Here is a 14976-nt window from a genome sequence, read left to right as displayed (position 1 = left end):
AGATGAATGCAATTGTTCAGTAGTTTGAGCATTCTTTGCCATTGCCTTTCTTTGGGACTGGAATGAAAACTGACCTTTTCCAGGCTGAGTTTTCCAAATTTGCTGGCATATTGAGTGCAGCACTTTCACAGCATCATCTTTCAGGATTTGAAATAGCTCACCTGGAATTCCATCACCTCCACTAGCTCTGTTCATAATGATGCTTCCTAAGGCACATTTGACTTCACATTCCAGGATGTCTGGCTCTCGGTGAGTGATCACACCATCGTGATTATCTGGGTCTTGAAGATCTTTTTTGTACAGTTCTGTGTATTCTTGCTACCTCTTCTTAATATCTTCTGCTTCTGTTAAGTCAAAGTGAAAGTGAAGTCGCTCAATCGTGTCCGACTGCTTGCAGTCCCATAGACTGTAGCCTACCAGGCTCCTCTGTCCATGGGATTTTCCAGGCAATCGTACTGGAGTGGATTGCCATTTCCTTCTCCAGGGGATCTTCCCAACCCAGGGCTCGAACCCAGGTCTCCCACATTGTAGACAGACGCTTTACCATCTGAACCACCAGGGAAGCTTCTGTTAGGTCCATCCCATTTCTGTCCTTTATTGAGCCCATCTTTGCATGAAATGTTCTCTTGGTATCTCTAATTTTCTTGAAGAAATCTTTAGTCTTTCCCATTCTATTGTTTTCCTCTATTTCTTTGCACTGATCACTGAGGAAGGCTTTCTTATCTCTCCTTGCTGTTCTTTAGAACTCTGCATTCAAATGGGTATATCTTTCCTTTTCTCCTTTGCTTTTCTCTTCTCTTCTTTTCACAGCTATTTGTAAGGCCTCATCAGAGAGCCATTTTGCTTTTTTGCATTTCTTTTTCTTGGGGATGGTCTTGATCCCTGTCTCCTATACAATGTCATTTTACAGGATTTATCTAGCATAGAGTCTAAGAAGATGATAATAGAAAGGAGGAAAACTTTTAAAGCTCCTGATATAGATGTATTTTTTAGATTATTTAATCGTAATCAAATGTGGCCTGCCAACTGCTATATAAAATAGAACTTGGAAGTTGTGAAGGACTACCCTGAATTATAGTTATTATTTTTAGTTTTGTTGTGTGCGCTAAGTTGCTTCAGTCATCTCCAACTCTTTACGACCCTATGGACTGTAGCCTGCCAGGCTTCTCTGTGCATGGATTCTCCAGGCAAGAATTCTAGAGTCGGCTGCCATGCCACCTAGGGGTTCTTACCGACAAAGGGATCAAACTTTGGTCTCTTATGTCTCCTACATTGGCAGGCGGGTTCTTTACCACTTAGCACCACCTGGGAAGCCCCTCTTTTTTGTTTTACTTTACAGTAACTAAGTATTAAAATAGAGGTATATTTGCAAGTCCAAATCCAGATAATTGAACAAAAACATTTTTAGGTTTATCTTGCTCAAATTGTACCATTCTGCAAAAGATATCATTTGTTGAAGTAGGAAATCTGAAGCCTATACTAGATACCTTATCCATGTTTACATATTGTTTTTAAGTCAGAAACTTTCTATTTAGTAAGAACAGATATGATCTTTAAAAAATAATTGATTTTATGTGTAGATAAATATCAATGATTCATCCAAGCTAGAACTGGGAAGACAAACTCCAGTCCCAAATGAAGGCTTTTCTCTTTGGCATAATGTGAAATACTCATAGATTATGAGGCGTACTTTTTTTGATTCACGTTTTGGTATCTCTTATATTGAGATGCCTCTTATACTTGATGTTGTTTTCCTTGTAAATTGCCTGCAAATGTACACACTTGGTTATTTCTCCCAGTGACATGGCTGCACCAAGTGCAACTTTTCAGTGTTCAGCCAACAAATCAATTTAACAACCACTTGAAGGATTATCAGTCTTGTTTTTTGTCTGAAAATATTTCTTTGACAGCTGGTAAAATGAAGCAAGTCTTGCCATCAAAACTTGCTGACTGGATATCAATAGTTTGAAAGAAAATACTGGAGATAAAAGTGGAGCGCTTCTAAGAAATATTTGTCACCTGCTTGTGGCACAGAATAATACTGGATGTGAAACCATGGCTAGTGATGACTCTTATGTCAAAAAAATACAAGAGTTGAAATTATAGGGACTTCCCTGGTGGTCCAGTGGTTAAGACTCTGTACTTTCAATGCAGGGAGCGCAGGTTCAGTTCCTGGTCAGGGAAAAAACATGCAGCATGGTGCAGCCAAAAACAAAAAAGTTGAAATTTTAGAGTTGTATTAATTTAGGCAATTTGTGTTTTCTTTTTTTTGTGTTTATATGAGTTATATATAAAATTCTGCCAAAGATCTGTTCCCATGAATATAAAGTAAAAACTTCAAAACATAAGAAAATCTCAATTCATAGCTTAATTGCCAGCATTATTTTGTTTGTTATACACGCATGCTTAGTTGCTCAGTCATGTCCACCCCATGGACTGTGGCCCATCGGGCTCCTCTGTCCATGGAGCTCTCCGGGCAAGAATACTGGCGTAGGTTGCCATTTCCTACTTCAGGGGATCTTCGCGACCTGGGGATCGAACCTGGGTCTCCTGCATTGAAGGCGGGTTCTTTACTGTCTGAGCCACCATAAAGCTGGTGCAGCTCATAGTGGATGTCAGCATAGATTCTATGAAATGGTACCATATTGATTGCATTTGTGTAAGCTGCTAACTTTAAACAGTCATTATACAATTTTGAACTTGATATTATGAACTTAAAAACACAGGGACACTGTTTCAACCCTGTTTGAGGCTAAGAACATCTTTTTAAGTTTACTACATGTTTTTGCATAATGTTTTATTCCTTGAATTAGAATGATCATTTTTGAAGATAAAAAGAAAAACCTAAGTGGCAGATTCTTCTTCAGAATGGAACTACCTAAACAAGATTTCATGACGTTTTCTTTTTTACATATTAAAATAACGCTTGGGGAATAGGAGTAGGGCACTAGAGCTAAAAAAAAAAAATTCTGTTAGATTTAAATCTCTGAGGCATACTTTGGTTTCTTTTCAGAGCGTATAAGTTTTTTTCATTTTTAAATCTCTGGGGCATTGGGAAGTACAGGACTGAGATAAACTGGATTCATATACTGGCATGATTTTGTGCTGCCTTTTTTTTTTAATCATAGTATCTTAGCTGCTGTTTCTGAAAATAGGAAGCTAAGGAAGAAGTTGATTTTTAAGAATCAATTTCTAAGGCTAAGGTTTAAATTAGCTAATTGTACAATAAAAGTAGACCCTGATGCTGGGAAAGATTGAAGGCAGGAGAAGAAGGGGACGACAGAGGATCAGATGGTTGGATGGTATCACCAACTGCATGGACATGAGTTTGGGCAAGTTCCGGAAGTTGGTGATAGACAGGAAAGCCTGGCGTGCTGCAGTCCATGGGGTCGCAAAGTGTTGAACAGGACTGAGCGACTGAACTGACTGACAATAAAAGTACAAAGTTGCTTTTTAGATTTTAAGATGTAATTAACTCAATAATTGTTGAAATTTAATTCTTCGCCTGCCTATGGGATATAAAAAAGTGATCATAGTTTACCTTAATATGCTGTTTCCTTATCTCTAACAGTCTTAACATTTACTGACTGACAAGTTTTTACTCTGAAAGTGCAGGTAATTTTTACATGCCCATGCTCATTGTGCAAAAAAAAAAAAAAAAAGAAAAGCCTAACAATATAGAAATGTATAAAGAAGAAGAAAAAGTAACCCCAAAGTCTGCACTCAGAAAAAATCTTGTTAGCATTTTATAGGCCATGTTGGGGATGGAAAGGGGCACTGTGGTGTGATTTTGGATTGCAGTGGGGAGGGGTTTGATATCAGTAGAACTAGAAGAGACTGGAAAAAGAGAAATAATCATACTAAATTATCCTGAGAAGAGATATTTAAAATATTTATACATGCAGTAATGTTAATTTACTCTTATCCGAGTCTGTAGATTTAGTCTTAGTTTAATTGCAGACTTTCTAATTCATAAAAATATACCTTTGTTGCTCCTTCTGAGGTTTGTGTGACATAGTTGGAAAATCGCTCTGTTTTAATGAAGTAGAATTGAGAATAAAGAACTCTGACATCTTGGCATTTCTATCAAAAGAGAGAAAATAGATTAAAACTCAGAACTGTTAAAGAGTTCTAGTATCCTATGATTTTTCCTTCCTTTAGGGGGGAAAAAAAAAGATTTCCACTTGATTTATATAATGGTTAACACAAACTTACTGCTTTTATTTTATACAGACAAGGTCTTTACTGGGTGTATTTGAAGAAGATGCCACAGCTATTTCCAACTATATGAACCAGTTGTATCAGGCTATGCGTCGGATTTATGATGCACAGGTAAAGAACTAAAGGCTGACTCAGTGCATTTATAAAATGAATCTTTAAGCCCATGGGGACAGAAATAGTATGTCTCTTATTTACTGGTGTTTAGCCCTGTCTGTGTTGCAGAGTTGAATAGATGAATGAAGATTAAGTATTTTGTATTACAGAGCTCACATTTCCATTACTGGTGTATAGTTTGTAGCACTACAAAAGTGATGAATCATCTGCTCTTCTTCCCCAAACACAGTAAGGACTTTCTTAGCGAAACTCATTGATAGTGATCTTTGCCTAAGATTTGACTGAAAACCCCATATTGTCACCAGTATTTTCTCTAATCATGTTTTTAATCTTATGGGATACTTCCCCTTTTTGAGCAGAGGGCTTGAAAGTAGCTAGCCTCTATCTAGTTAGAAGGTAATAAAGATGAGATATAGCTCCCAGGTATCAGAAGATGAATTTTAAAAGGAGGCAACCAGATTTTTTAGTTGAACAGACAAAAGATTTGAGCCTGTGTTTAGGCACCTTAATTATAAACTTTAACAGCAACCTGGGTCCTATGATAAACTCTCTTTGGGATTAATTAAGAGCACCAGTTTCTTTTTTTTTCTCCTTAATTTCTCTTCTTTCTGAACTCAAATGTTCATTAGGTACTTTAAAGTTACTGTGATAGTTATTTATTTTGCTTAGTGATAGGTCTCTCAAGAATTTGATTTCTGACTACATAATGTGTAAAAGAAAAACTACATTTGTCATTATACTCATCACTGAAAAAAGTCTTTAAAAAAAAGTATTACCTTCATATGGCTGTGTTGCTGTACTATATGACTAGGTCGACCACATTTTGGTTGTATGTTATTAAATGCTTCATGGCTTATTATCAGCATGTAGAGAACAGGGATAATCAGTCAACACTGTAGACTGTCTTAAGATTTTGCTAAATAACCTTATATACAGCTTACTTCTAGCTTTAACTATTAGTTTTTATTAGCTGAAAAGAAAAAGCACACGTCTGAAACACTGCTAAATTCCTTGATGGTGTCTGTTCATGGTTTGAGTCTCCTTTTAAAGTGCTTTAGTTGTAGTTCCCTTTCCAGTGATTTAAGGGAACATGTTGTACAGTATTTAAGTGATGAATAAAAGTGGCGTAGGTATCTTCAATTAAAGTTTTTTCCTTTATCTGTACTATTGTGTTAATTTGAATGTTCATCTTTTCCAGAATGAATTAAGTGCAGCAACACACCTGACTTCAAAACTTTTAAAAGAATATGAAAAACAGGTACCGTATATGGGAGTTTTAAAAATATGATTTAAAATGTGTAGTGATACAGTATCTATATAGATAAACAGAATTTCTTTTCAGTAATTCTAAGCATTTTAGAACTCATAGAAGGTAATTTTGATACGCCATTGAAATTCTATTATGCACTTATGTCTAATTTTAATGACTTTATGTTAGAGACAGAGGTCATCTGATTTGCCTCTTTTTTCAAATGAAGAAACTGAGGCTTGCTCAAGGTTACACAGCTGGTTAGCAGAGGAACTGGAGCTAATTTTAAATCTCTGAATTCCTAGTGTGGTGTGCATTCCTGTATATCATGTTGATTGGTTACTTAGCAGACAATTAATGTGTACTAATTCTATGAATTACACTATTTTATAAAAATGGTGTTTTTAGAGCTTATTCAAAATTTGTGAAGTTTTCTGAAGTTATTTAAAAATGAAAATTATAATGCCACTCACAAAAGACATAGAGCATTGGACCTTTACTTCATCTCTGTTTCTCACTTTTCAGCGTTTTCCACTGGGGGGTGATGATGAAGTTATGAGTTCTACTTTGCAGCAATTTTCAAAAGTTATAGATGAGGTAAATGCTTACTTTATTTTGCTTGGATAAGTGATCTTATAATTAAGTTAGTCAAGTTGTTTAGCGTTTATTGGGAACTTTTATTATGATTTTTATGAGTAAATCTCAACTATAAAAGATTACTATTTAAAGAAGGACCTTGTTTCCAAATCTTGGTGACTGTCTTATAAAAATAACACTTTATATGTCTGATTAAAACAAATTGTTTTCAAGGAATAAGTGTGTAATTGTGCTCTCTTTACTCTCATGTAACATTCAGCCTTTCATTGTGTTGTTTGATGTAGGCAGGGAGAGAAGAGTTAAACTGTTAACTAATCACAGGACTGCCAGGGAATTCCCTGCCTGTTTTTTACTTGGGTTTTGTTTTAGTACTATATTTAGGAGTTCCTCATTCTAAAGAATACATGTTCCTTATCAGATATGTGACTGGTAAATATTTGCTGCTATTCTGTGGGTTGTTTTTTTGTGTTCTTGATAGTATCCTTTGATGCATAAAAGTTAATTCTGATGAAGTCCAGTTTCTCTTTTCTTTGATTGCTTTGCTTGTGCTTTTGTGTCATATCTTAGTAACCATTGCTAAATCCAAGATTATCACATGTTTTCTTCTGAGAGTTTTAAATGGAATTTTTTTGACTGTCACAAAATTATGTGATGTTAGTGTTCCCTTATGTAAATGTTATCAACATCTTTTTTTTTTTTTTTTTTTTAAACTATGCTTCCACTACAGAGCAAGTGAGATCTTAGTTCCCCAACCAGGTATCAAACCTGCGACCGACCCCTGTAGTGGAAGTGCAGACTCTAAACTGCTGGATGCCATAGAAGTCCCTGTATCAATACCTTCTTACTAGATTTTTTGTAATTTCCATAATGCTGGTTGATTGTCTCTTTTTAGTTATTTGGGTTTTTTGATCTTTCTTTTATCAGCTTAGCTCTTGTCACGCGGTACTTTCAACACAGCTTGCTGATGCCATGATGTTCCCCATTACCCAGTTTAAAGAAAGAGATCTGAAAGGTATTGAACTAAGCTTATGATTACTTTCATTAGCTGTCAGAAGATCACTGCTTATAAAATGTATATCACTGTACACCTTACCCATTTCTGACTGTAGCAAGTGTCACCTTTACTTCAGTTGTTAAACATTTATAGGGGCTCCTGATAGATGTTAAGCTGAGGAGTACTGATATGACTAAGATGCCACTTCCCTTGAAAAAGCTCAGAGAAGGAGATGGGTAAACATAATTATGGTGCTCTGTCTCTTGTAATTTGGGATGAGCATGGTGCAGTGAAGGCTGGCTCAGAGGAGGGTATCAGGAAGGCTTCACCACAGATGTGACATGAGCATTGAACAATGAAGAATTTGCCAAGAGAAGAGAGTCATTGTTTGATGAGAGGGGCCAGAAAGCACAAAGTTACGGGTTGTAGAAATACATGGCTTGCTTTGAGAAATTCATAGTGGCTGCAGTGTTGGATGTGTTGAGGCATGGTGGGAGATACCTCTAGAAATAGATCAGATCATGCCAAAGATGCTGGACTTGAGCTTATAAGTAAAGAGAAGACAATGGAGGTCTTTAAGAAGTGGACCTATTCTAACTGTTTTTGGAGGATGGATTTGATGCTAGGAGAATGGACCCAGAAGCTGAGAGAGTGCAGTTAGATGTGACCAAGGCCTCTGCTGGGACAGTGGCATAGGAGATGAGCTATGTGGGTGGGTTGGAGTGATGGGAGGTATGGGGGCTGGCCCGTCTAACACCTCATGTCTCAGTAGCTTGTGGTGGGTTTTTTTTTTCCCCCATTGCATATTATCAGGTGATAAAATGAGAGCTTTATAGACTTAGATTTGCTTTCTTACAATTTACAGTCTCAGACAGTCATACAGACTTATCTACACAATACATAGATAGAATAAAAATATTGAGCTAATGTATCAGTGATGATAAAGTATTTAATGATACGTGGAATAAAGACAGATGTATTTTAGAGATGGAATTAAAATGTCTTGGTAATCTTCAAGAATAATTTTTTCCAAGATCAAGAAACAAGACCTCTTTTCTCAGTCTAAGGGGACTGAATATCAAAATCTTGTCAATAAAATGTTTCTCATTCAGTATTTGAACTTATTAGAGTCAATATCAGAAGATCAGTAAGTTGGATTCTGGTACTAAATCAGGATATTTGTATATTTGAGAATTTGCAGTAGTTTTAAAATTTATTTTTCTGTCATATTATAATTTGTGGCAAGTACAGTTCTGGTGGTGTGCTGCTAAGTCACTTCAGTAGTGTCCGACTGTGTGAGCCCATAGACGGCAGCCCATTTTCCAGGCAAGAGTACTGGAGTGGGGTGCCATCGCCTTCTCCATTCTGGTGGTGTAACAGTTGCTAATGAAAGTAAATGTTCCCTAGGGCTAGTTGAAACACAGTAACTTTTTCACTTTAAACGTTGAAGTTTGAAATATTACTTGGAGTTTTAATTGTAGCTTAAATTTCTAAACATAATTTAAGATACTTCATAAATATGCTAAACTTAAATTATTCTTGAACTTTTCCAGAAATATTGACATTAAAGGAAGTGTTTCAGATTGCTAGTAATGGTAAGCTCTGATTACTTTGTACAGTTATTTCTTACAATGATGCAAATGATGCATTTCTTTATCAACACAAACCTGTAGCTAGATTTTATGTAATAATCGAAGAGAAATGAATCTAATTAAAAACTTAAGTGAATATTATTTAAATCTATTGTTATTTAAGTTGCACTGTTAGTCCTAGAAGAAAAATTTTAAAGGAAGTTAAATCTTGTGGTTTGTTACCCATTATGGTACCTGAGAAGGTGGTATATATTTTTCCTTCCTTATTTTCCTGTATATTTCACATTTTCTTTAATGAGTATTTGCTGTTTTTGTACTAAAAATACTTTAAAAAAACTTTTAGTAGACTACTGTTTCCTTGAAATTAAATGTTTTTACCAATTTAATAAATAGAAACATACTTTAGGGTGTTTTTGTGTGGCTGTGAGGAACATAAGGGTTCATTGATCACATAGTAGAGAATTCTTATTTTGCTTCAGTATATCTGTTGAAAGATGCACATGTGAAACCCATTAGAGCACTTATAAGTTTTGCAAAGTATTATTGCATTGTTGTTAATAGTCATTTCTGTTTTCCAGATCATGATGCTGCAATTAACAGATATAGCAGATTGTCCAAAAAGAGAGAAAATGACAAGGTTTGGTACATATTCCTCCTTCAGTATCACAGTTAACGGGCTTCCCTGGTGGCTCAGTGGTTAAGAACCTGTGTGCCAGTGCAGGAGATGTGGGTTCAATCACTGGGTCAGAAAGATCCCCTGAAAAGGAAATGGCAACCTACTCTGTTATTCTTGCCTGGGAAATCCCATGGACAGAGGAGCCTGGTGGGCTACAGTCCATGGGGTCACAAAGAGTTAGACACAACTTAGTAACTAAATAACAACAACAAATCCTAATTAACAACTGTTTCATTAGATAGTCTACTTTTTCCGGTTTAAAAAGGGTTGCCAACAGTAACTTCGTGCATTTTGCTGTATTACCCTTAGTTTATTCTTTCCTGCAGTTATTTTAGAGCCTTTCTGTTAACTGTTAGACACAACTGAAGTGACTTCGCAGTAGCAGTTAACTGTTAATTATCAGATAATTAATAGTTGTCTTTTTAAACAAAATGTTTTTCTGTTGATAGAATTTAATAAGTAAACATAACTATTCCAAAAGTATAATTGATGCCCAGGTGAAACATCGCCCCCTTTCTCTTTGTATTTTGATCACATTGCATTTGTTTTGTTACATATATGTATTCAAAAGTGTGTTCTGAGATACTGTGGTGGAAACCTTGAACTGTTACATACTTAACTGAATGAAATTCTGCCATGAGGACCTCCTCCTCTACAGAGAATGTGTATGTTACGTGTGGATGGATGGATGGATGGATGAGTAGGCCTCCACTAGGTATTTGTGAGTGAGGTCGTCTCTGTGCGCCTGGGAATTGTATCTGCAGCCGCACCTGCATCTGCTGGTGGGGGCACAGTGACCACAGTTGTGTATGATTGACAGCGTAGCAGCCACTGTGACACAGAAAGGGGGTAGTTCTCTCACAAAATCAGTACACAGGCTTGCTTTCTTTGACTACTCAATTTGGTGCAGATATTAATAAAATATGTACATTTTAAGATCTACATTTGTTTGTTATTTTGACACAAAGAAGTAATTAAAGACTCTAAAGATGAATTTTATTTTACATTGCCTCTGGCTGTTACAGGCAATTTTTAAAAAATATTTCCACTAATTTACTTGAAAAATTTGTTGAGCACCTACTACATATTAGTGACTATGGGGAAACAGTGTGAACAGGCTCCACTTCTGTCTTCAGTGAGTGTATAATCCACACTTATTAAAGGCTTCCTGTGTGAAGCCAGAGGCAATGTAAAATAAAATTCATCCTCAGTCTTTAATTACTTCTTTGTGTCAAAATAACAAACAAATGTAGATCTTAAAATGTACATATTTTATTAATATCTGCACCAAATTGAGTAGTCAAAGAAAGCAAGCCTGTGTACTGATTTTGTGAGAGAACTACCCCCTTTCTGTGTCACAGTGGCTGCTACGCTGTCAGTCATACACAACTGTGGATTCCCACAAGTGGTCACTGTGCCCCCACCAGCAGATGCAGGTGGCTAGAGCAGCTGCCAGAATACAGGGATCAACACGTAGTTAAGTGCAGTAAAGAAGTCTTAACAAGATGCTGGGAGAGCACAGACAGGGCAGCATATCTTTTGATTGGTAAGTTGGGAAAGGTTATACTTTCAGGAGGTGCCATTTGCACTGAAGATGAGCAGATATCAGTGGTTTGGGGTTATGGGAGAGGGCATTTCTGGAAGAAAAACAGCCTCTGCAGAAGCACATGGTAGAGCCTGGAGAGTGTAAAAGTAACGAGCACTGGCTCTGGAGTCACACTGCTTGGGGACTTATCTCAGCTCTGTGGCTTATTTGCCTGAGGGCATGCACTGGTTGGACTTCCCTGGTGGCTCAGACAGTAAAGCATCTGCCTACAATGCAGGAGACCCGGTTTCAAAATTTCTCTCTCAAAAAACTCAGTAGTGGTGAAGATGAAAGAGAATGCATACAGATTACCTGACTTCTAGCAATTATTATTATTTCTTGCAATAATTATGAGAATGGAAAGGTAATCATTTCAGTGCATCTGGAGTACAGGCTGTACTGGGAGGAAGTATGACTAAATGGCAAGAAAGTAGTTTGGGGCCAGGTTACTATGTTAATGACTGAAATATGTGTTATCTAGAGTAGGCAGCCACCAAAGGATTTTAAACGAATGAGTAACAGCATGCAATTGACTTAAAAAATACTAATGGAAATATGAAGGGGACAAAGCTAGAGGGAATCCAATGAAAAGGTACTGGAATAGTTTGCAAAGGTATTAGAAGAGCCTCAGATAAGGTTGCTATTGAAAGTGGAGAGGAAGGAATACTTTTCAGAGATACTTCGTAAGTAGAATTGACAAGACTTATGGTAGGAGGAGGAACGAAAAATGAGTCCTAAAATTCTTGGATGATGGGATGGATCCAGGAAAAATTAAGAGAGCTAAGTAGAGGAGCAAGTTTTATAGGGAGCATACTGTCTTCAGTTGTATACGTTTTTAGCACACACACACATAAAGAACCCCCCTGGAGATCTGCTTCGTCTGAAAACTGAGAGAATGAGGGGCAGGAGATAAAAGCTGGGGAGTCATTGGTGTATTGGAATATTCTTGGTACTTGATTTGGTATTCTAAGGAAAGCAGGAAAAGAGGAGACAGAATGTATTATGAAACAGGTGCTAAATGAGTATTTGTCATCTGAGTACAACAAGGGACATGGTTTAAGTGTGGGTGAAGGAAAACAAATATAAGAAAAGAGGCACAGTAGGGAGAGAACCAGAGAACTAGGAGGAGAATGGTATGCTGTGAACTCAAAAAGGTCAAAGATTAATGGCTAAGCTAAACCCAGACTGTTGTTTGCTTTTCCTCCAGGCTGTAGTTCAGTCACTATACCATTCTCAGTTATTTGCAGAATTCTGCTTTTAATGTGCATTTTAAAAAGAAAATGGTTGATAGTAAAACAGGAAAACTATCTTATCCAATATTCTGCCGGATTTTTATCTCAGAAAATAAGAAAGCTATGTACAATTGCTGGCAATGCACTTTTTTCCTTGGATAGTCTCTTCCCCTTGGCCACCACTAAAGGTAACTTAAAATCAAATAAATAATTGTATTTTTAATCTTTTCACTCAAAGGTGAAGTATGAAGTAACAGAAGATGTCTACACTTCCAGAAAAAAACAACATCAGACCATGATGCATTACTTTTGTGCGTTAAATACTCTTCAGTACAAAAAGAAAATAGCATTGTTGGAACCTCTACTTGGGTATATGCAAGCTCAGGTGAATAATGTACTGTGTTTTGGTTTGTAACTGTCCTAAGAACTTTCTTTTAATTTTGATTTTTATGTTAAATGTAAAGATATTACAAACTAAGGTCAGAATACTCATTTTTGTCTGTTTTTAAAGCATTTTTAAAATGTCGTCAGTGTGCTAGCTTAAGGAAGTTAGAAGGGTTTTCTTTGCAAATGAAGATTTCAGATATTTTAGGGTAAATTAAACACACTTACCTTGGATTTAGACCTTGTCCATCTCAGCTGAGGACAGGGAACAGAAAGCTAAAGGAACTTCCGAGCTACTCCTATTGCTCAAGCTTCCAGTCACTCTTGTTTTATAATAAATCTGAAAGAGAATGGACATGCTTGAGTTTGTCTCATGTTCCTTGCATACCTCCTGAGTTAAACTGGATAAACTCCTAAGTATTCCAAGAGTGGTACATCAGGAAGGAGGCTAGAAAATTAAGTTTGAGTAACATAAGACAAAATGGCAGTGCCCTAAAAGGAAGAGTTTATGAAATTTGAATATTCCTTTGAAAATGAGTGCTTATTATTCCTCTGATATAAAACCTACTTACCTTTGTAGTAAACATGAAATAGTTTATCTGTGTGACTTACTTGAAATGTTTGAAAATACCTTTTCTGATTTTAAAAACTTACCATATGTATGTGTTACTGTATAAGAGGATGCATGGTGAAATTTAAGTGTAGTCTCTTCAGTGACTCTGCTCAGTAAAAATCACTGTAAACTGCAACCTATTTTTACACAAATGGGAATAGCGCTTTTTACTTACCTATGTATCTTGGCGATTGTGTATATGATTCACTCTAAGTATTTTGTTTGTGTGTGTGTGTTTCTGTTGTTAACCTTCCCACTCCCACACCCTCTTGCTCCAGATAAGTTTCTTTAAGATGGGTTCTGAAAATCTCAATGACCAACTGGAAGAATTCTTAACTAATATTGGAACAAGTGTACAGAAGTAAGTATTTTCTTCCTTAAAGCTGAAAATGAAGTTATGAGAATAAGCTAACAGCTAAATACCATAATCTAAAAATATTTAGCACTTAATTTCAGATGGGCTGTTTTCCCTGCCATGGGAGTGTTTCTTGAGTGGCTTGTGGATGCTTCTTGGTTTTCTCACCATCTTTTCCACAGCATTTGAACTCTGAATTTCATAACAGTGTCAAATCGGATGGTATTCTTATTGATTTGAAACTATGTTTTGTGTCTGAATATAACAGGCACCTAATAGTAATTATCCATAAGTGAATTATCTTCATAGTTACCTGAATTGTAGAGTATGGATGGGAGATTATTAAATAAATCTTGCTTTTCCAAGCCATGAAAGTTTAAAGAGAGAAAAAGCAGTTCTAATCAGCTTCAAAATCCTAGCAGTCATGTGGTTAAACTGTGATATGGAGAGAGATGAAAATGATTACTGTTTAAAGGCACAGGACAGAGCAGTTTGAAAATTCCTCCAAAGTGAGTCATTTGGTGTGGATTCACTAGCTTTGGAATTTGGTATTGTTTTCAAAATATCTAAAGTTTCAAAATGTAAAGCTGCTATAAGCATGCTACTTTAATCAGCCACGCTACTGCTGTTCTTTAGGAAAACATACAGAACAAATATACAGATAAATGAGATTGGTGAGGTGTTCTTTGTTGTGGTTGGTAGTAAATAATCTGTTCTCTCTGTTAGTGTTCGCAGGGAAATGGACAGTGATGTAGAGACCATGCAGCAGACAATAGAGGACTTGGAAGTAGCCAGTGACCCCTTATACGTGCCTGACCCAGATCCCACAAAATTTCCTGTTCATCGAAACTTAACCCGAAAGGCTGGGTACCTTAATGCTAGGAAGTAAGAAAACTATTGTTGTATTCATATATTGTGTATCAGTTAAGGCAATAGCAAGTCAATATAATGTATAATTGATATCTCCAAATTGTTTTGATTTTACTAAATGTAGAATCTTTTTACTAATAAATGGAATTAGTATTTATGTCAGCTTTTTGACAAATTAGGTACATGAGTAATTTTCAAAAGTAAAATTCTATTTAGATTTTTATCAAATGATTTAGAATTATTTTAAACAGTAAAACCAATTAGAGTTTAAATAAATGGCATAACAAGTGAATGTTATGATAATCATTATCATAATTTAAAATATATGTAATCACACCATCAAGTCAAATGTTAGTTTTTACCAGAAGAAAGGATAAAGCAAGTTAACCCTCAAAGTAAAATAAATTCTTTTGAATTTATTTCCGTGAATGTTGGACAGTATTTTATGGAGCATCATTATAATAGCTATAATTTGATCATTTCTAATCTTGTTT

The 14976-nt window shown here is 36.1% G+C and overlaps 2 protein-coding genes and 1 non-coding gene across 3 annotated transcripts in view; 2 read left to right on the top strand and 1 right to left on the bottom strand.

Annotated features, from left to right (window-relative positions):
* ASB14 (ankyrin repeat and SOCS box containing 14) overlaps positions 1–14976 on the bottom strand; it is a 74541-nt gene that overhangs the window by 26959 nt on the left and 32606 nt on the right. Inside the window, exon 16 of the mRNA XM_070777199.1 lies at positions 12873–12984. The gene's annotated coding sequence lies outside the window, so the exon portion shown is untranslated. The remainder of the gene's footprint in view (positions 1–12872; positions 12985–14976) is intronic.
* Positions 1–14976, top strand: part of APPL1 (adaptor protein, phosphotyrosine interacting with PH domain and leucine zipper 1) — a 34443-nt gene that overhangs the window by 3671 nt on the left and 15796 nt on the right. The window contains exons 2-10 of the mRNA XM_019984212.2: positions 4234–4332; positions 5534–5593; positions 6110–6181; positions 7106–7193; positions 8729–8770; positions 9346–9404; positions 12499–12645; positions 13536–13618; positions 14339–14497. Of these exons, the coding sequence (XP_019839771.2) occupies positions 4234–4332; positions 5534–5593; positions 6110–6181; positions 7106–7193; positions 8729–8770; positions 9346–9404; positions 12499–12645; positions 13536–13618; positions 14339–14497 (809 nt within the window). The remainder of the gene's footprint in view (positions 1–4233; positions 4333–5533; positions 5594–6109; positions 6182–7105; positions 7194–8728; positions 8771–9345; positions 9405–12498; positions 12646–13535; positions 13619–14338; positions 14498–14976) is intronic.
* TRNAE-UUC (transfer RNA glutamic acid (anticodon UUC)) lies at positions 2112–2184 on the top strand. Its single transcript has one exon. It is a non-coding gene; the product is annotated as a tRNA-Glu (tRNA).

Source organism: Bos indicus, chromosome 22 (genome assembly GCF_029378745.1).
Source record: "Bos indicus isolate NIAB-ARS_2022 breed Sahiwal x Tharparkar chromosome 22, NIAB-ARS_B.indTharparkar_mat_pri_1.0, whole genome shotgun sequence".
Taxonomy (NCBI): domain Eukaryota; kingdom Metazoa; phylum Chordata; class Mammalia; order Artiodactyla; family Bovidae; genus Bos; species Bos indicus.
The sequence above is the reverse complement of the archived record's forward strand: the minus strand, read 5'-3'. Positions and strand labels throughout refer to the sequence as shown.